Source organism: Podarcis filfolensis (genome assembly GCF_964270895.1).
Source record: "Podarcis filfolensis genome assembly, chromosome: 15".
NCBI classification, from domain to species: Eukaryota; Metazoa; Chordata; class Lepidosauria; order Squamata; family Lacertidae; genus Podarcis; species Podarcis filfolensis.
The window spans coordinates 453,318-474,793 of NC_139618.1; the positions used below are offsets into that span (position 1 = coordinate 453,318).

The following is a 21,476-nucleotide window of genomic DNA, read 5'->3' on the forward strand; positions in this document are numbered from 1 at the left end:
CAGCCCCATGCCCAAAAGGGAAGTCCCCTAGCAGATCCAAGCACAAGCAACTGGGATACAGAAGCATCACTGCCTCCAGCTGGGGAGGCACAGCTGAGCCATCAAGCCTAGCAGCCATCAAGACTCATCTCCTCCTCCATGAATTCGTCCAATTCCCTTTTAAAGCCACCCAGGTTGGCGGCTATCACTGCCTCCTGTGGCAGGGAGTTCCACAGTCCAACTCTTCTCTGCACGAAGGAGGTCTTTCTTTCCCCAGTCCTGAATATTCAGGGGATGACCCTGCGTTGTAACTTTGTGAGAGTGGAATAAAAGGATTTTCCTATCCACTTTCCATCAAAGCGCCATACAAGAGCATATAAATAGAGCAAAAGCCCACCATTGCCACCTGCAGAAGCCCACAACCCTGGCCAGACAAGCGGCTTTGAATCCCCCAAAACTGCCTACTTCTTGATATTTAAGAAGAGTTGGCTCCGGCGACTTTGAGCTCTCCTTTGCGAAACCTGGGATGGAAAGGCGACTGCTTTACGGCTCTTGTAAGGGGAGCAGAATGCAGCCGGCACCTCTGACAATCCAGAGAGGCACCTGCAAACTTTTTTTATTTCGCCTGGAATGCCTTCCTCGCAATCTCTGAACCTCCCGGGGCTTTTACACCCGGTTTCCGTTGCTGATCCCCCTGGGCGGCAAACATTTCAGCAGAACTTACTCATGATAAAACATCCTTTTTTCCCCACCCCCACCACCCCCTTTGAACTACAAAAGAGCCTTTTTAGCATTTTTACAACCCTGCCTCTTTGTTTAATCCGAAACTGATAGATGAGGCTGGAACTTCCAGAGATAAACCCTTTGGGTGCAAAATCTGGGCAAAAGTTGCGGGAGACTGACAGGGCCCACGAGGAGGGTGCCCCAGATTTCTTGGGGCCACAGGGCAGTTTGGTTTTGCTTGGTTTCTACATCTGCTTGTAACCTTTCTAAACAAAAATCCGGATGGAGATTCATCAGCATTTTCTGTGCAAATTTCTCCTCAATGTACACATGCACACATTTTACTTAATATATGGATTTTTGAAAGAACCTCCCCCAGAAGCATCCTTTATCTTATTTCCTCTAATAACACACATTTCTCTCCCCCACTTCGCTGGAAAACCACACCACAATGTTTGGAGGAATGCAACTGTTACGAGACAGCTGCATTCACACATTCAGTTTGTTTTCAGGTTGCGAACCGAGTGAATCTCTCTCTGCTCCCTAACAAAAACGCCCAAGGGCCCTGCCCTCTCCTTTGCCTAGATTTGACGCTCTGGGGTTTTCCACAGGGAACTTATTTCATTTCACTCGCCACACTCCTGTTTGCAAGGATGAGTGCTTTGTAAAGAACAAGTTAATGAGCCATTTATGCAATTGATAAGAGAAGATGGCACCGCCTTAAAATTAGGAAAAGGGGAAAAGGAAAAAAAACCAGACGTGAATGCTAGAAAACTCGATGGAACTGTGGTAAGGGCAACCAGATTTGTAAGCTACCTTCCTAACAGTCAATTTTAAAATTATTATTATTATTATTATTATTATTATTATTATTATTATTATGCAAGAGGACTGGAGAAATCCATGGAAGAGGAGAGGGCTATCGATGTCAACAATGGCTCTTCTCCACAGTCGGAAGCAGCGTGCTTCTGAACAGGGATCTGGGACAGTGGCATGTGGTGAAATATTTAGTAGGGGGACAAGTTAGGGCTGCCAGAGGTTCCAGCTTGCGAGGGCAATTGTGGGGGCTGATGTCACACACGTGTGGCATCCCGATGTCCTGTGGTTGCGTGCATAAGCAATGTGCCTCCCTTCCTAAGCCAGGAATTTGGGCAAGAGGCACCAGGCTTTAATACTTTAAAGCCAGTGTGGTGTAGTGGTTAAGAGTGGTGGATTCCTAATCTGGGGAACCGGGTTCGCGTCTCCGCTCCTCCACCTGCAGCTGCTGGGTGACCTTGGGCCAGTCACACTTCTCTGAAGTCTCTCAGCCCCACTCACCTCACAGAGTGTTTGTTGTGGGGGAGGAAGGGAAAGGAGAATGTTAGCCGCTTTGAGACTCCTTCGGGAAGTGATAAAGCGGGAGATCAAATCCAAACTCTTCTTCTTCTACTACTCTTATTTAGCAGGAACATTTAGGGGACCAGCCGCGCACCCCTAGTCCACTGACTGCATGCAACTGGTCTGGAAACCGCAGGAGGGGAGAAGGCCCTTGGGCTCAAATCCTGCTTGCAGGTTTCCCAGTAGAGGCACCCGACCGGTTGGCCACCATGAAAACAGGATGCTGGAGTCGGTGGTCCCCTTTGGCCGGATCCAGCAATGGGTGCATACCACCAAGGTTTAAGGCAAGCAGCATCACAGCTCCCACCTATTGCTGGCCTACAGCATGGGCTGCATAGCATATTTTTAGGTCCCATTCTCAGCACCTCTCATAAAGTGCGTCTCCTGTTTGTGCAAAGGTGACCAGAACCGCACAAGCTCTTCCAAACGAGGTCGCGCCATAGATTCACATAATGGCATTGCGGTATTTTTCCAGGGTTTGGAGGCGCAACCCCACTTAGGAGAGCAAAGGCATGGCTGCTTGAGTTTCTAGCAGGACAGATGGGAGCCAGCCAAGGCTGAGATTGCTCCTGACCAACGACCAAAGCCCCGTGTCTCCGCCGCACTCTGCAAATGGTGCATGGCCATCGCCACTTCCCCTCGGATTAGATGCCTGCTTTGAAAAAATCAAGGAAGTGGAAAGCGCTTGGAGAGGCGACGCTGGCCAAACTCCTTCGCTTGCGTGACTGACGGGTCCCGTCAGCGAGCCAGGGCTGAACCCGGCCCCCGTTTCGTTCTCGCTCTTGGATTCCCGAGGGCCGCTATTCTGGCAACACCTCTCTGCCGGCGCATGGCCCTCGCGCATCTTGCACCGCTGCTGTGCTGGATGCCAGGTGCGGCTGCTCCTGAGCAGGCCTCCCGTGTCCCCGGAGGCTGAGATCAACTTTCACTGGAAGGCGGCGTGTTTGGATGATCCCCAATTCGTAATTCATCCTCTGCTCTACATGCCTCCGAGGAGGTGCGTGATCCCAGGTTGACACCGGTGTTTCTGATCTTCCCCCTTCTCCCCCACCCCTTCCCCAAAGCACTAAATCACCGTCTTCCCAACCCCCCTTCCTTCCTTCTGGCATTCACTCCGATGCCTCTTGGTTCGAGGAAGAGCCAGAGCGTTGGAATAGGACCCCAAATCACCTCCACACCAGGATTCTTTAGCTGGGATATCCTGGCGGGTCCCTTCCATCTCCACAATCCTCTGATTCTAGATGGTACCACCACCATCAAGTTGCATCTCATTTCCTCATTTACTGCATTTTTCTCCCAGGAGCAGGAGGGGGAATACATGATTCTTCTCCTCATGCTTTAATCCCTCCAACAGCCCTGCGAGGTAGCTCAGGTGGAGAGGCAATAACTTGGGCCAGGCTCACCCAGTGAGAGCTTCGTGGCTGAGCGGGAGGATTCAAACCCTGCTCTCTACCCAGGCCTTAGCCTGACCCTCTAACCACTACACCGCACTGTCTCTCTAGCAAAGAGTGTGGCTGGAGAACCAGGCAGACGGCCTTGTGGGATCAGCAAGGGAGGCTCCGTGGTGGGAGAGATAAGAGCCTCAACAGCAGCCACAAAACAAACCACGGCAGATTCCCTTTTTTGCAGCCACAGCAACACAGGCTCTGCATGACCTCAGAAGAGGAGGAGGAGGAGGAGGAGGCAGCTTTGTGCGGCACCTTTGAGCCTTCCAGGGTGGGGTTCAGGGGTTGAGTCAGCAGCTGGGTGGGGACGGGCCCAGGAGGGCGAGGTGGGGGAATAGTTGGCCTCTGGATTCCTGAGTCAAAACACCTTGTCTCTGATCTCCATCAGATCCAGATTGCGGCAGGTTTGGCCCACAAAGTATGTATTCCTGCCTGGTGGTGTGAAAGGCTCCACCTTTGGATTTCCGCACGTGCCCAGAACATCCCTGGTGTTTTCATGGAATCGTGCAGTTGGAATGGACCCCTGAGGGACATCTAGTCCAACCCCCTGCAATTGCAGGAAGCAGAGCTGAAGAATCCCAGACAATCTCTGGGTGAAAACCTCCAAGGAAGGAGAGTCCACCACCTTCCAAGGGAGATCATTCCATCGTTGAACTGTTGAAATTTCTTCTTGATGTTTAGTCAGAAAATCCTTTCTTGCAACTTGAAGCCCTGGGTTCGAGTCCTACCCTCCAGAGCAGGAGAAAACACGCTTGCTTCCTCCTCCAGGTGACAGCCCTTGAGATATTTGAAGATGGCTCTATCTCCTCTCAGTCTCCTCTTTTCCAGGCTAAACATACCCAGCGCCTTCAACCGTTCCTCATCAGGCTTCACTTCCTGACTCTTGATCATCTTGGTTGCCCTCCTCTACACACCTTCCACCTTGCAAATGTCATTTTTTAACTGGGGTGCCCAGAACTGAACACAGGACTCCAGGCAGGGCCTGACCAAGGCAGAACAGAGTGATACTACTACCTCCCTAGATCTGGACACTAGACGTCTCTTGATGGCAGCCTAGAATTGCATCTGCTTTTTTTGCTGCTGCATCACACTGTTGCCTCATGTTACCTTTGTGGTCCACTAAGACCCCTCAATCCTTTTCACAGGTCATCTCTCAGAGTGCCAGGCTAAGTGACTCTTTGCTCCAGCAAGTGAATGGCGTGATAACATGGCTTTCGAGTTGGTAGCAGGGGTGGCGATAACAGAAGCCGGAGAAAGCAGACAAATCACCCAGAAGAGGCTAGTTACGTCTCTCCTTTTCTTTGATGTGGTTTCTGCTTCATGTTAACAGCTTAAACAGTAATGCTGCAGGAAGGTGTTAATTTTACTGCATGCAGTGCACTTAAAGAAAATGTTATGAAAATGATATATAGATGGTATTTAACACCAGCTAAACTTGCCAAAATGTATAAGACAAGAACTAATGAGTGCTGGAAATGTAAAGGAAGGTATCTTTTACTACATGTGGTGGACTTGTAAAGAGGTAAAGGCTTTCTGGGAAAAGATATATAATGAGTTAAAGAAAATGTTGAAAAATACTTTTGTTGAAAAACCAGAAGCCTTTTTATTGGGTATAGTGGCTGAAGAGATACCAAGGGAAGGTAAAAGATTGTTTATGTATGCAACAACTGCGGCAAGCATTCTTTACAAGAAGAAGTACCAACAAAAGAAGAGTGGCTGATGAAGATGATGGACTATGCAGAATTGGTGAAGCTGGCGGGAAAAACCCGAAACCAGCAAGATCAAGCATTCCAAAAGGACTGGGGCACATTTATACGCTATCTGAAAGATTATTGTAAGCAATTAACATCACTAGCAGGGTTGTCTGAAGACTTGCAACGAGAAATTTTCTACCTTTCTATATTTACAGTGGTACCTCGGGTTAAGAACTTAATTTGTTCTGGAGGTCCGTTCTTAACCTGAAACTGTTCTTAACCTGAAGCACCACTTTAGCTAATGGGGCCTCCTGCAGCCGCTGCTGCACAATTTCTGCTCTCATCCTGAAGCAAAGTTCTTAACCCGAGGCAATATTTCTGGGTTAGCGGAGTCTGTAACCTGAAGCGTCTGTAACCCAAGGTACCACTGTATTTAAATTTTGAGTTATTTTATAATGTATGTAACGAGAACTGGAAAACGTGCAAAACGCAATGATATAAAGGTTAATTTTGAAAGCCATGAGGTGGGAGGGAAGGAAATTGACAGGCTCTAAAGAGCCAGGGATGTATTTGTTGTTGAGTTGTTTAGTTGTGTCCGCCTCTTCGTGACCCCCTGGACCAGAGCACGCCAGGCCCTCCTGTCTTCCACTGCCTCCCACAGTTTGGTCAAACTCATGCTGGTAGCTTTGAGAACACTGTCCCACCATCTCGTCCTCCATCGTCCCCTTCTCCTTGTGCCCTCCATCTTTCCCAACACCAGTGGCGTAGCGTGGGTTGTCAGCACCCGGGGCAAGGCAAGTAATTTGCGCCCCCCTAACCTGTGGATTTGCGCCCCCTAACCCGTGGATTTGCGCCCCCTAACCCATGGATTTGCCCTAACCCCAGATGTTGCGCCCGGTGCGGCCGGCCCCCCCTGCACCCCCCACGCTACGCCACTGCCCAACACCAGGGTCTTTTCCAGGGAGTCTTCTCTTCTCATGAGGTGGCCAAAGTACTGGAGCCTCAGCTTCAGGATCTGTCCTTCCAGTGAGCCCTCAGGGCTGATTTCCTTAAGAATGGAGAGGTTTGATCTTCTTGCAGTCCATGGGACTCTCAAGAGTCTCCTCCAGCACCAGAATTCAAAAGCATCCATTCTTTGGCGATCAGCCTTCTTTATGGTCCAGCTCTCACTTCCATACATCACTACTGGGAAAACCAGAGCTTTAACTATACGAACCTTTGTTGGCAAGGTGATGTCTATGCTTTTTAAGATGCTGTCTAAAGAGCCAGGGATGTATAGGGTAGTGTTATGATGTGAACGTATATTATAAAATGGAAAAGAAAAAAAATGATCATGGGGTTGAAGTGTGTGTGTAATCATGGATCAACACCACAGCACTGGGAAACAGGTCATTCCTAGCAGGCCGGCTGGCCAGCCTAACTCCATCCTCCTGTACAATTAAGTGTTGCAATGTCTTCGCCTGCAATAGGGAGTGAGATGGTCCTGGCAACCTGTCATTTGAAAAAAGCCAATGTGGTGCGCCTCAAGTGTATCTCAGGGAGATCTTTGCATACCTTGAGGAGAGATTCCTGTGGCGCACGATTTCCTCTGCCAATGTGCTCTGTTCTGTTCTGGAGCAGGTGGCTGCTGGTGCCCATTGGGGCTAGTAAGGTGGGCGACAGGCAGCCCCAGCGGTAGGCGGGACCAGAACCAGTGACGGGCAGCGGCCGATCCAATAGCAGGCCGCGTCCGGACGCCATCTGCATTTAAAGCAGCATCAACCCACAATCTTTGGAGAAATGGGTTGCATTGAGAAAATTCAGACAATTGTAAACATTTGAAAACGTCTGTAGGCTTGAATGGAAATGTTTTGTAATGTAAATATAAGGAACTGATTTACCGATAACAAGGTGAAATACTGTAATAAGATAGAAGGTAAATATATAGAAATGCGAAGAATATAGAAAGATATGTGGAAGTCAGAAAGAGGGAGGGAAGGAAGTCGGTGCTCTTATAGAGTACTGAAGCTGTAGAATTATGTAACAAAATGTGAATATGATAAAAGTGGAAAATTCAATAAATATTACTTTTTTAAAAAAGAGAAAAAATTCAGTCTCAGCCAACAGTCATATGACATGCAGGTTAGTTGCCACTGCTAGTCCTCCTCAGAGTAGAACCGTTGAAACTAATAGATGCGGCCAACTTACGTTTATTACTTTCCAAGGATCTACTTGGGAGAGAGCTCAGGGCATCAGTGAAGCTGAATATTGGAAAATTCAGGGCAGACCAAAGGATGTCCTTCTTCACGCAGCAAAGAGTTGGACTATGGAACTCCCTTCCACAGGACGCAATGAAGCCCACCAGCTTGGATGGCTTTAAAAGAGGATTAAACAATTCTTGGAGGAAGAGAGGGCTGTTGAAGGCTGCTAGCCAGAATGGCTATGCTCTGGGTCTCCATAGTTGGAGGCAGTGATACTTCTGAATACCAGATTCTGGAAACCCCAGGAGGGGAGAGTGATGCTCTTGGGCTCAGATCCTGCTTGGGGACTTCTGGTTGGCCCCTGGGAGAGCAGGGTGCTGGACTAGATGGGCCACATCTTCTGATGTTCTTGCGTTCTCACACCCTTCATTTAAAGCACATGGCTTCTCTCAGAGAATCCTGGGAAGTGTAGTTTGTGGGGGGTGATGCTGCGAGGTGTTAGGAGGCCCCTTTTTGGAGAACTACAATTTCCAGAGTAGTTTAACTGTCGGTCCTCTCCGGGGAAAGGCTGGAAAGGGGAACAGGTGTCGTCTCCACGATGCTTTAGAGCAGCCCTTCTCAACCTGTGGGTCCCCAAATGTTGTTGGACTACAACTCCCATCATCCCTGAGCTCTGGCCTTGCTAGCTAGGGGTGATGGGAGTTGTAGTCCAACAACATCTGGGGACCCACAGGTGGAGAAAGGCTGCTTTAGAGCAAGCAGGGATGGAGCAGAATTCAGATTCAGCTGACACTTAAAGCCAAATTTTTATGCTGTAAACTGCCCTGTGATTCTCAAACGAAGGGCGGTGGGTATGTTCAATAAATTCAACAAATAAATAAAATTGCTGCTGCTGTTGCTGTTAATTAACTTTGTACACCTCCCTTCCTTTGAGAATCACAGGGTAGTTTACAATCTAAAAACACAACATTGCATAACAAACAAAAACATTAACTCCCACTTTATCAAAGAATTGCAGAGTTGAAATGGACCCTAAGGGTCATCTAGTCCAACCCCCTGCAATGTGGGAAACTTTCATCCAATGTGGAACTTGAACCCACAACCCTGAGATTAAGAGTTTCATGCTCTATTAGCTGAGCTATCACATTCGCCAACCAAGCAGAGTTTGCAGAAATGAACAAGCTGTGTGTGGGGTGTGTGTGTGTGTGTGTGTGTGTGTGTGTGTGCATGAAACTGAAGACATCCGTGAAAATGGCCTTTAAAACGGAAAAGCGGCTTGCATCCAAGAGTATGCTAGTCAAAATGGTGTCAATTGAGAGAAATTTGCACTAAATTGCTGAGGATTAAATACCGTATTTACTCGAGTCTAATGCGCCATCAGATCCAAAGTGCACCTCAATTTTCAGAACCTTGAAACCCCCAAAAGTATTTGCTGGCAAATGCAAATGTGCCATCGAATTTAATGTGGATCTTAATTTTCGCAACGTAATCTGGCCAAAAAAAGGTGAGCACTGGGTTCGAGTGAATGTGGTAACAACAATCTCCATATTTCCACAGAAATGTGAAGATCCTGAATTTAAGACTGGGGGCGAATGAGAGAAGGGCAAACCCTTCCATCCCTGGTGGCTGACGTGCTCACTTTTTGCCCTCTTCTTGCAACTAGACTACAACTCCCATAATCCCTTGGGGCTGGGACTGATGGGACCTGGAGTGCTTGAGCCAAAGCTCCTCCTCCAAACTTCTGCCCCTTATCAACCAGCACTTTATCTGGAGCACTGAGGTCTAGAATCTTGCTTCGCTTTCAGGGGGGAAAAGCTGCTTTAGCAGAGCAGCTGCTCTGCATGCAGAAGGCCCCCGGTTCAATTTGCAGGCAGGGCTGGGACAAAAGACCCCCCCCCTGCCTGAATCCTTGGAGAGATGCTGCTGCCGCCAGTCAGCGCAGGCAACACCAAACATCTAAGGCGGCTTCCGATGTTCCTATTTAATTTGGAACCATGAGGACTAGAATCTTGCTTCGTTTTGGCGCTGGTGGTCAGTGTGGGTACCTCTGGGCCAAGGGTCCACTGTGTCAGGCCTCTCCATCCTCTCCTGCACCTTCTCATCCTCCTCCGGGATCCTTCCCTTCCCGTGAGCTCATCCTGGGACACTGCCATGTTCCTCCTTTTACGAGGAAGGTGTGTGCCGTGACCCGCCCTAATGGTTTCTGTCTCTGGCTGCGGCAGCATGTTTTATGCCGGGTGTGGCCTGGTGCTGTGCCTTTCATGCGTTCCCTCTGCTGCCCCACCTGGGACCACTCCTACCCTCCCACTGGGAAGCACCCACATCCTGCGTTGCAATTACCTTTATTTGATCTGCGGGACGGGTTTGGGAATCTTTCGCACCCGGGTTCTGAGGAGCTGAGTCGGGAGAAAAAAGCCTGGCAGGCTGCGGCGAGCGCCAAGGAATGGGCAGGATCACAGCAGAGCTGGGAGGGAACCCCCCAGGGGTCATTTAGCGGGGGGGGGGAGCAGCAGGACAAGCTAAGTTGGCTCTGGGGGTGGGGAGGGCAGGGTTTCAGGCCCAGAACTTGATTCCAGAACTCAGCTGTGGAATGTGTGGAAGCGTGTCAGGCACAAGGTGTCATGGAGCATGTGCAGAGTAACGCTCCAAAGTGAGGGAAAGTCAGACCCAACTGATCTGGGATTCTGGAGAGGGCTTTCCAGAACGGAGTCTGTGGCTTCTGGATGGGAAATTCATTTCACTTACTACGCTTGGCTAACGGCCAGTGACTGCAGGTCCTGGGACTCTTTGCCTTAGTGATTTTTTGAAAACCTATAAAATGGAATATCTGAAATCTGAAACTGAATAATTAGAAAACAACAACAACAAATACACCAGGGTATGAAACCAAAGGGATGCGGGTGGCACTGTGGGTTAAACCACAGAGCCTAGGACTTTCCGATCGAAAGGTCGGCAGTTCAAATCCCCACAATGACAGGGTGAGCTCCCGTTGCTCGGTCCCTGCTCCTGCCAACCTAGCAGTTCGAAAGCACCTCAAAGTGCAAGTAGATAAATAGGTACCGCTCCAGCGGGAAGGTAAACGGCATTTCCGTGCGCTGCTCTGGTTTGCCAGAAGCGGCTTAGTCATGCTGGCCACATGACCCGGAAGCTGTACGCCGGCTCCCTCGGCCAATAAAGCGAGATGAGCGCCCCAACCCCAGAGTCGTCCGCGACTGGACCTAATGGTCAGGGGTCCCTTTACCTTATGAAACCAAAATAGGAACATAGGTCTGCGTATTGTCTACACTGACTGGCAGCCGCTCTCCAGGGTCTCCGGGAGGGAGTCCTTCCCTGCCCTCCCTGGAGATGCTGTCAGGAATTGACCCTGGGACCTTCTACATGCAAGGCAGCTGCTCTGCCCCTGAGTCACAGCCCTTCAGGACACCTGAAGGTGAGAGGAATTTGCCCCATCCCTGCATAAGTCGGCCCATCCAACCATGGATCCCCGCCAGAAAAAAAGCCAAAAGCAACCTTTTCTCCAAAGCAATCCCTCCCTCCCCAGGTCTTCCCCCACTGGCTCTGCAGGTAGGAGAGTAAGACATCTCAGGTGCAGGCAGCACATAATTAGCAGGGAAGGCTACCTCGCGGCGTGGCTGGCGGCCACCAGCCAGCTTTCTAAAAAGGGATGAGCAACTCATGGCAGACGGCGAGGATGAGTGTGTATGTTACGGCTCCCATACATGGTCCTCCTGCTCCTTTTGCAGTCATAGGATCATAGGCCTGTAGAGTTGGGACACCCAGGGTCATCCAGTCCAGCCCGCCGCAATGCAGGAACCACAACTATTTCAGCTTTAATTGCGTTGCCCCCTGACAGTACTTTATACATCCCTTGATCATTTATGATACAACCGAGGGAACTCTAGCCCGCGAAAACTGGTGCCTTGAAGACAAGGGTCCCCAATTATGCTGCCCCTAGCTGCCCCTAGTTGCCCACAACTCCCCTCCATCGCCTTTGGAAAGTGCATGGAGCTGGAGGAGGAAGTTGGAAGAGTGGTTTCCCCCTTCCACTCGATGGTGCTTTTCAAGGCACAGAGTGACTCTGCTGGATTGGACTCAAATCCTTTGAAAAATTAAACTGGGTCATTGGGTTCTTTCTTTCTGTGGGGAATAATCTGGGAGAGTGGGAGGTGCCTGCGGACATTCACTCCAAAATCCAAATGTCCCCATGGCTTAGAAAGGTGCACTATGTTGCCATTGATCCTGCCGCTCCCTGGAGCTGCCCAGTCCTCTTTTAAAGCCATCTAGGTCATTGGCCATCACTGCCTACTGTGGGAAGGAGTTCCACAGTTTAACTCTGCACAACTTTCTTTTATCCATCTTGAATCTTCCAGCATTCAGCTTCACTGAATGCCCATGAGCCTCATGAGAGAGGGAGGAAAACTTCCTTCTGTCCACTTTCTCCATGCCAGTCATAATTTTTATACACCTCTAGCTCAGATGGTAGAGCCCAACCTTCTTAATCTCAGGGTTGCGGGTTCAAGCGACATATTGGGCAAAAGATTCCTACGTTGCAGTGGGTTGGACTAGATGACCCTCGCGGTCCCTCTCCCTCGCCTTTTCTCCAAACTAAGATGTCCCAAGCGCCACAACCTTTCTGCGGTGGGGAATCCCTTGATCATTCTGGTAGCCCTTTCCTGAACCTAAAAAAGCCCCAGATGAGTCCCAGATCCTTGCATGATTCACAAACCTCAGTCTCTGTCCTCTTATCTCTGGATTTTTTTGCCTCTCCTGGGAAAGCAAAGGATCGGCTGGGAAGGAGCCTCAAAGGAGTTGCTCTGCTGGTGAGTAAGCAACTGCAGCCTCCCAGAGAGACTTGCTCCGGGCTGGGGTAGGGACTTGGTGCATCTAAAAGTGCTTTTTTCTCTCTCCTTCCCTCCCTCCTCCTCCTCTGTGGCACTTCAGCCCTTAATAAACAGAGCAGAGTCGTCAGAAAAGGTGCCCTTGTGCTGAAGGAAACTGGGGCTCCCAGCCACAGGTGGCTCTGCAGCAGTGCCTCTGAACCCCAGTTCCTGGAGGGAAGAGGGCTCTGGTGCTCAGAAGAGGCACCTGGCGGCTGGACCAGCGGGGCCACTAGGGGCCCGATCCAGCAGGCTCTTCTCCTGTGAGCCAGCCAGGGAACCCGGGGAGGGATTTCCTTCCACGAATGGCATGCGGCTGCTACATTCTTGGGAGAACAGGTTCCTCTCTCTCGTCTCCTGGCTGCCTCTCGCTCGCTCCGAGCAGGGAGAAGGTTGGCCGGGACCTGCCAAGGCAGGCCTGGGCGAGCTGGCTGGCAGTCCCTGGCATCAGGAGGGCAGGAAGACCCAGCCCCGCTGCAGGAGGGGAGGGAGAGAGAGGGGTGGATGGGCTGCTGCGACCCGGGTGCTTGGTGAGGCTGCGGCCACAGTTGCCTCCAGGCCCTTTTTTCTGGGTAAGGGGCACATCCACCGCTGTTTTTCACCTGCTGGGAATGGAGGAGGCTATCAAAGGATCGGCATCCTGGCCACATTCAGGGCAGCCCACACAGGCGCCAGGCACCATCCCAGGCCAAGGGTGCCCCAGGCAGTTGGAGGCTTCTGGGACTGGGTGCGGGAGGCGACAAGCAGCCAGGTGACTTATTCACCTCCACTATCCTAATCTTATATTGATTGAGGCTGCCGGTGTTATGATGCCATCGCACAAATCTGTGATGCAGCTGCATCAGGAGGCCTGGTACGGTTCTGGTCAGCTCACCTCAAAACAGAGTTGGAAAAGGTTGATAAAAGGGCAGTCAGAATGGTCCAGGCGATGGAGCAACTCACCTATGGTGAAAGGCAGCAGCGTTTGGGAATTTTGGGTTTAGCGGAAAGGCGAGGAAGAGGCGACATGAATGATAAGACATTTATAAAATCAAGCCTGGCCTGGAGAAAGGGGGTGAAGGAAAGCTTTTCTTCCACACTAGAACTTGTGGACGTCCAATAGAACTGAATATGGAAAGATTCGGGACTGATAAAATGATGGACTTCTTCATACAGCAAATGGTTAAACTACAGAAATCGCTCCTACGCTTTGGCCTGATTCAGCAGGCTCTTTTGATGTTCTAATGGAGCTTCCAGTTCCAGAGGCAGTCTATCTGGATTCCTAGGTTCTTAAGGGCATGTGGCCGCTGTGAGAACAGGGTGCTGGGCTAGATGTGGCCGTTTTGCCTGATCCACTGGCTGTTTTTATGCCTCTGACAGCAGAGGAAGAACACAACCCCCTTGGCTAGCAGCCACAGGAAAGCCTCCTCCTCCTCCTCCTCCTCCTCCTCCTTGGTGCCCTTACTGTATCTTGACCTGAGTAACATTAGGTCCATTCCTTCCAAAGGATCTACTTTGAGTAAAAGCTAGGCTATAACCCATTCTTTTAAATCTCCTTTTCTGGCCTTCTGTCGACCTCATCTATTTACTTCCTAAAACTTAGGCACTGCTTGTTTTGTTTGTAAACAGCCTCTCTCAAAATGGTTTGCAAAGAAAGCAGTAATATTATCACTAATATTGCAACTCTCAAAAAAAATGCAACTCTCAAAAAGTTAAAACAACAATAGACAAAGAGCTCATTAAAGCTCTCACCAACTTTCTAAACATCTGGGCAGACCTTCAGTTGTGTTCAGTGACTGGCTCCCTAAATCGAGGGCAGAATTATTGCTGGGCTCCAACACCCCTCTGCTCTGCCCATTGGGCACTGATGGGAGTAGAGAGCCTCATGGCCTCTGGAGGAGGGCCAAAGATGTCCTCCCTGCTCTGAAATCTTGCCACCTGCACCGATACCCAGCATTGCCTCTGCCCAAAACCTCTCTCAGTAATCTCTGCAAGCAGCCTTTCAAAGTAGGCCGGAGTTGGTTCTCCCCATTTTGCAAAGCTGCGAGAATCAGCTTGTATAAGGGCTATCTCATAAGCCTGTGATTCACCCTCCACACCCACTCTGCCAGGGCTGATTGAAATCTCAATCTGTTTAAACCTCTCTCTCTCTCTTTCTCTCTCTCTCTCTGTGTGTGTGTTTTGTTTTTCGTATTTCCCAGATTGCAGTCCCGGGACTTGCCTTTAGGGTCATTGCGACGCCTGCATTGATTGGGGTTGGACTAGATGATCTTGGGGGATCCCTTCCAACTCCACAATTCTAGGAATCTATAAATTGTCCCAATTTCTGGTCTCTGGTTCCCCTTCTGCGGTGTGTGTGTGTGAAATGGGTTTGCCCACCTTGCCCCCGTCTCGGAGGAGCAGGCTGAGAATTGCCGCCCACCTGCTGTCGTCATCAGGGAGAATAAGCCTGTGAAAACGGGGACTGATCCCTTCGCACGTTGCTCCCTCCCTTCCGCTCGGGGGCCGGCGGCTGAGAAAGTCGTGGCCCTTTGTGTGCCGGAGGGGGAAAGGTGTATCAAAGCCCTGTCATTTTCTTCTGCCGCTAATTTTGCCAGCGCAATCTCCAGGATTAATCTTCCTTTTCTTCTCCCTGCGACTTAATTCATTTCTTCAAGGTGGAAGGAGGAGGAGAGAGCTGAGAGGCTCGCCCAGGCTGGGAGGCCTTGGCGTATGCCATCCTGCCTGCCGGCTGCCTTGTGTGTGCCAGTGAAAATCTGCTCCACTCTTGAACAGCTCTTCCTGCCAGAAAGACATTTGTACTGCAGATGGCTTTCTGTTTGCCTTGGAAAGCTGTGTGTTTTGCTAGGGACCTTCTGTGGCATAACGGGGGGTGAAATTATTGCTGCTATTTATTAAATTTCTATACCGCCTTTTGCCCAAGGACCACAGGGCGGTTGACAATATAAAACATGAACCCAGCTGGGTGTCAAGAGAAACGGAGGCTTCCTATTCACATTTGCAAAGCAGCTTTGGGAGTCGCAGAAAGACGCCTTCTACTGTGTCAAACCCATTAAACCCAGTGTTGTCTGCACTGACTGGCAGCAGCTCTCAAGTGTTTCATACGAAGGTCTTTCCCTGTCCCTCTTGGAGATGGCGCTGCCCCTGAAACAGAAGCAAGGCTCTAGTCCTCATGGTTCTAGACAAACACATAAACGGGCACATAGGAAGCTGCCTTCTACCACATCATATCAGAGGTCCGCCCAGCTCAGTGTCGGCCACCCTGACTGGCAGCAGCTCTCCAGGGGTTCAGGCAGGGGATTCTCCCAGCCCAAATTGCAGATGCCAAGGAATGAATCAGGGCCCGGAGCAGCAACAAGCAAACCTCTAGGTCAGGAGGATGGGGCCGCAACAGAGTTTCTGGGTACGTATAAGATTTTGGGCAGGGCCCAAATCTGCATAAGATTTGCAACAGTTCATTTATATGCAGAGATGCAAATCTAGCCTTTAGATTTTGCCCAAAGCAAGCCAATCAAGGTCCGCTGTGAATCCCCCAGTTTATTCCTTCAGTTTGTGCTCATCAGATCTTCCTGAGATAATGTCCTCGTACCTGCGGGACCGCCTCTCCTGGGATGTCCCACGGAGGACCTTACGGTCTTCAAACAAAAACATCTTGGAGGTCCCGGGCCACAGGGAGGTTAGGCTGGCCTCAACCAGAGCCAGGGCCTTTTCGGCCGTGGCCCCGATCTGGTGGAACGCTCAGTCACAAGAGACTAGGGCCCTGCAGGACTTGACATCTTTCCGCAGAGCCTGCAAGACAGAGCTGTTCCACCAGGCCTTTGGCCAAGACACAGTTTGACCCCATCCTTTGGCAGAACTCACAGAACTCTAGCCCAATGGTTGCCATTAATTTGATTTGATTTTAAAATGAATGGATTTTAGAATGCTGTGTTACTTTTATTGTTGTTAGCCGCTCTGAGCCCGGCTTTGGCTGGGGAGGGCGGGATATAAATAAAAAATTATTATTATTACTATTATTACTATTATTACTATTACTATTACTATTAATTATTATTATTATTACTATTATTATTATTTAGCCCCAATTAATTTCCCCAAAGGTTTCCTTCAAATGAAGGCTGCCTCTGCCTCTTCAGGACCCCCAAATCCCCACCAAGTATCTAAGGAGAGCCTGCTGGATCAGGCCAAATGGGACCCATCTAGTCTAGCCTCCTGTCTTCACAGGGGGCAATCAGATTCCCGTCATGGGAACCCCCAAGCTGAATTCGCGTACAAGAACATCACTCTCTTGTCCTGCTGTTTCCAGCAATGGGCTTTCAGGGGCATTTCTGCCTCTGACAGTGGAGGCAGAGCCCAGCCACCTGGGCTCTTGTAAAGCCATCCAAGTTGGTGGCCGTCACTGCCTCCTGTGGCAGGGAGTTCCACAGTTTATTTATGCAGTTCATGAATACGTCACTTCTTTTATCTATCCTGAATCTTCCAATATTCAGCTTCACTAGATGCCCAGGAGTTCTGGTGTTCTGATGCCACGCTTACTTTTACAAACTTATATCATGTCGGCTTTTCTCTTAACTAAAAAGTCCCACACGCTGCGAACTTCCTTTGCAGGGAAGCTGCTCCATCCCCCAAATCACTTTGGCGGCCCTTTTCTGTACTTTTCTTTTTTTGGCAACTCTACACTATCACCTTACATTAATATCCTACACAGGAACTGAGAACATCCCTCTGAATTCAAATTCCCCAGACAACACTTGGTGGGCGGGCAGGCGGGTGGCAGCGGGGAATGGGACATCCACAAAAATATTCAGCGGCCCTGTCCCCTTTTCCATCCTTCCTGAATGGATTAGCGTGTCTGGGAATCAGCGTGTTTTTACATGAGTAGAATGTGTGCTTTTATTTCAAATGCATCTCTGGGTTATTTTGGGGGCATAGGAACTCGTTCATTATTATTTTTCAAAATATAGTCCAGCCCACCACATGGTCTGAGGGATGGTGGACTGGCCCACGGCTGAAAAAGGTTGCTGACCCCTGGTCTACAATCTCCCAAGGAAAAAAGTTCCACCGTTAAGAGATTCTGACTAAACATCAGGAAGAACTTTCATCATGTAACTTGAAGTCATGGGTTCGAGTCCTACCCTCCCGAGCAGGGGAAAACAAGCTTCTTCCCTCTTCCCTGTGGCAATCTGAAGATTGCTCTCATATCTCTTTTCCAGGCAAAACATACCCAGCTCCTTCAACTGTTCCTCATAAGGCTTGGTTTTTTTAGACCCTTCATCATTCTGGTCATCCTCTTCTGCCCACCTTCCAGCTTATCAACGTCCTTCTTAAATTGTGGTGCCCAGAATTGGACACAGTAGACAGCATCTTAAAAAGCATAGACATCACCTTGCCAACAAAGGTCCGTATAGTTCAAGCTATGGTTTTCCCAGTAGCGATGTATGGAAGTGAGAGCTGGACCATAAAGAAGGCTGATTGCCGAAGAATGGATGTTTTTGAATTATGGTGCTGGAGGAGACTCTTGAGAGTCCCATGGACTGCAAGAAGATCAAACCTCTCCATTCTTAAGGAAATCAACCCTGAGTGCTCCCTGGAAGGACAGATCATGAAGCTGAGGCTCCAAGACTTTGGCCACTTCATGAGAAGACTCCCTGGAAAAGACCCTGATGTTGGGAAAGATTGAGGGCACAAGGAGAAGGGGGACGATGGAGAACGAGATGGTGGGACAGTGTTCTCAAAGCTACCAGCATGAGTTTGACCAAACTGCGGGAGGCAGTGGAAGACAGGAGGGCCTGGCGTGCTCTGGTCCAGGGGATCACGAAGAGTCGGACACGACTAAGCGACTAAACAACAACAACAAATTCCAGATGTGGTCTGACCAAGGCAGAAGAGAGCAGGACTAAGGCTTCCCTATTGCTTCTGCTGATGCAGCCTAGAATAGCGTGATATATTTGTCTCTGTCTGGAACCCTGGAGCACCCCTGTGTTGCGCTCCGAAATTTTCCTGTCGGGTTGGGGGTGCACCCAGTATTTGGCACCCAGGAGTCTGTGGACCTGCCAAAAGGTAGATGTCACAAATCTAAAAAAGGAGGCCAAAGTTGCAGGCAGCTGGGCACTCTGATGTCTCTTTGTAATGACTGCCTTGGGAGACAGAGCAGGGTGACTGACTTGCAGGTGCCAAATGTTTTGTAAAAGTCAACTTGTTTTGCATCACTTCTGGCTTCTGCTCTTGGCAAACAGTGGCCCGTTTTCTGCTGGTTTTGGCATTCTCCACAGAGCCACCTCCCTCCTGCCTCTGACCTTGGCTTAATTTAAAACAAATAACTAGATCTGAAGATTGGATCCAACTGTGATCTTCTCTTAATTGAAATAAATGGATCTCAGCAAGTTGCACCTATTAATTTTATTTTAAAAAATTGTCCAGTAGCACCTTAGAGGCTTACGTTTGTTCTGGGTATGAGCTTTCGTGTGCAGGCACACTTCTTCAGATACATGGAAACAGAAGTCACCAGACCCTTAGATATAGTTGGGAGGGTGGGGTGGGGTTTTTCTCAGAAGGGTAGGGGGAGATGGCTGGTGGACTCAATGGGTATAGTCAACCTGTTGCCGACTGTTAACGACTGCAATTAGTCCTACAGGAAAAAGAAAGGGATAGTATGCAGATGACCAAAAATAACTTTAGCATATGTAATGAGGCAAGAATCTGAATATTCTTGTCTCATTACATATGCTAAAGTTATTTTTGGTTTACCATACCCATTGAGTCAATCACCCATCTCCTACTACCCTTCTGTTTCAGTGGATCTGAAGAAGTGTGGATGCACACAAAAGCTTATACCCAGAACAAACTTAGTTGGTCTCTAAGGTGCTACTTTAAAGGGACGTGGGTGGCGCTGTGGGTTAAACCACAGAGCCTAGGACTTGCCGATCAGAAGGTTGGCGGTTCGAATCCCCACAACGGGGTGAGCTCCCGTTGCTCGGTTCCTGCTCCTGCCCACCTAGCAGTTCGAAAGCATGTCAAAGTGCAAGCAGATAAATAGGTACCGCTCCGGTGGGAAGGTAAACGGCGTTTCCATGCGCTGCTCTGGTTCGCCAGAAGCGGCTTAGTCATGCTGGCCACATAACCCAGAAGCTGTACGCCGGCTCCCTCGGCCAGTAAAGCGAGATGAGTGCCCCAACCCCAGAGTTGGCTGCGACTGGACCTAATGGTCAGGGGTCCCTTTACCCTTACCTTTAAGGTGCTACTGGACAACTTTTTAATTTTTTTATTTATTTTGACTGTGTCAGGCCAAAACGGCTATCTACCTGAATCTATTAATTTTATGCTAGTCTTTTAGCGACTAATGGAGTGAAATAATAATACTAATACTAATATAATTAGATACTTTTAGAGTTGAAAGGGACCCCCAAGGGCCATCTAGTCCAACCCCACAATGCGAGAGTCACGGCTAGAGAATCCCTGACAGACAGACAGCCATCCAACCAACCAACCTGTGCTTAAAAGCCTCGAAGGAAGGAGAGTCCACTGCCTTCTGGGACATCATTTCGGCTGGTCTACTTTGAGTATGACTCATGCTGGATACAACCCTGACGAAGCACGTTGCATCCTCTAGTTAACACAAGGGCTTCATCCAGTCCCCAGAGCAGCCAAGCAGATGGGAAGGTCCACCTGCAGGACTGAGCACAACACTCAGGAGAGAGGAGAGTGTTGCTGTTGTGGCAGTGAACTCCATCGCTGGAAAGAACTCTTTCCTTTTGCCTGTCCTGAATCTTCCCATGTTCAGCTTTGGCGAGTGACGCCTTTGGGCTCCCGTATGATGAGAGAGGCCAACCCCCTTCTCACCACCACCGTGTGCAACCTTAGACCAGCGGTTCTCCACCTGTGGGTCCCCAGATGTTGTTGGACTACAACTCCCATCATCCCTGAGCTCTGGCCTTGCTAGTTAGGGGTGATGGGAGTTGTAGTTCGACAACATCTGGGGACCCACAGGTGGAGAAAGGCTGCCTTAGGCCAAGGGTAGGCAACCTAAGGCCTGGGGGTCGGATGTGGCCCAATCACCTTCTCAATCCGACTGGAGGACGGTCCAGGAGCCAGCATGTTTCTACATGAGTAGAATGTGTCCTTTTATTTAACATGCATCTCTGGGTTATTTGTGGGGCATAGGAATTGGTTCATTCCCCCCCAAAAAAATATAGTCCGGCCCCCCACAAGGTCTGAGGGATGGTGGACCAGTCCACGGCTGAAAAAGGTTGCTGACCCCTGCCTTAGACCCCTGCCTAATGCCCTCTTTTATTTGCTCTGAACTAATAAGGGAGGGAGGGAGTTGGGGGATGACTGAGAGGCAGCATGATGGCCATCTTCAAATATCTATGGAGGATGGAGCAGGCTTGTTCACTCCTGATCGGGAGGGGAGGACTCGAACCCATGGATTCAAATGACGAGAAAGGAGATTTTGACTAAAGCTCAGGAAGAACTTTCTGATGGCAAAAGCCATCTGACAGTGGAACAGACTCCTTCGGAAGATGGCAGACTCTCCTTCCTTGGAGGTTTTTAAGCAGAGGTGGGGATGCCTTAGTTGAGATTCCTGCATTGCCTCCCTTCTCAACTCCACAAGTCTACAAACTATTGCAGCCTCTTTTCACAGGGGAGCTGCTCCACCCTGTCAATCACTTAAGCTGCCCTTCTCCGTCACTTAACAGAGAGGGCTTGGGAAGCCACGGAACGATTGCTGCCCACAATTTGCCCCGATGTGGGCTAGAGACCTGCAGAGCTCCAGTTTGCCGAAAAGGTGTTTGCCCAGCCCTGCCTCTGGGTCCCCTGTTGCAATCCTCCCATCCCTTCGCACCAGCGCTCCGCACCAAGCATGCTTCTAATGCCTGCCTGGGCCTGCCTCCTTCCCTCTGGATGAAGAGCCGAGCGAAAAGTGGGGTGTGGCATGAGGCTGCCCTGGTACTCTGTGCACCTGTTGGCGTGGCGAGGCTGCTGCCAGTGGAGAGCAAGGTGCATCGGTTTGGCAGCCGCCTCACCAGGCACCTGCCCGCTTCGAGGTGCTCCGTGGCATCCGAAGTCGCAACGGAGGTTAACACTCTTTTGCTTTGCATTTATGTACTTAAGCCTGGATTGTTTTGTTGTTGCAATTTATTCTGTTTTATCTGTTGCAATACTGAGTTTATTCTGTTTGCCAAACTATTGGCTTTTGTCGTTTTTGGATTTATTGATCGGCTC

General features: G+C 49.8%; 1 protein-coding gene across 4 annotated transcripts in view; it reads right to left on the reverse strand.

The window, feature by feature from the left end:
- The window catches only part of FOXN1 (forkhead box N1), a 50,054-nt gene that overhangs the window by 26,511 nt on the left and 2,067 nt on the right, over positions 1-21,476 (reverse strand). Inside the window, exon 1 of one of the 4 annotated variants that reach the window (XM_083587294.1) lies at positions 9,444-9,788. The exons of 2 other annotated variants lie outside the window; for them this stretch is intronic. In XM_083587294.1, the coding sequence (XP_083443420.1) occupies positions 9,444-9,623 (180 nt within the window). In that variant the 5' untranslated portion in view covers positions 9,624-9,788. Of the gene's footprint in view, positions 1-9,443; positions 9,789-21,476 lie in introns of those variants that run through there. One more of the 4 variants, XM_083587295.1, reaches the window with a different exon arrangement.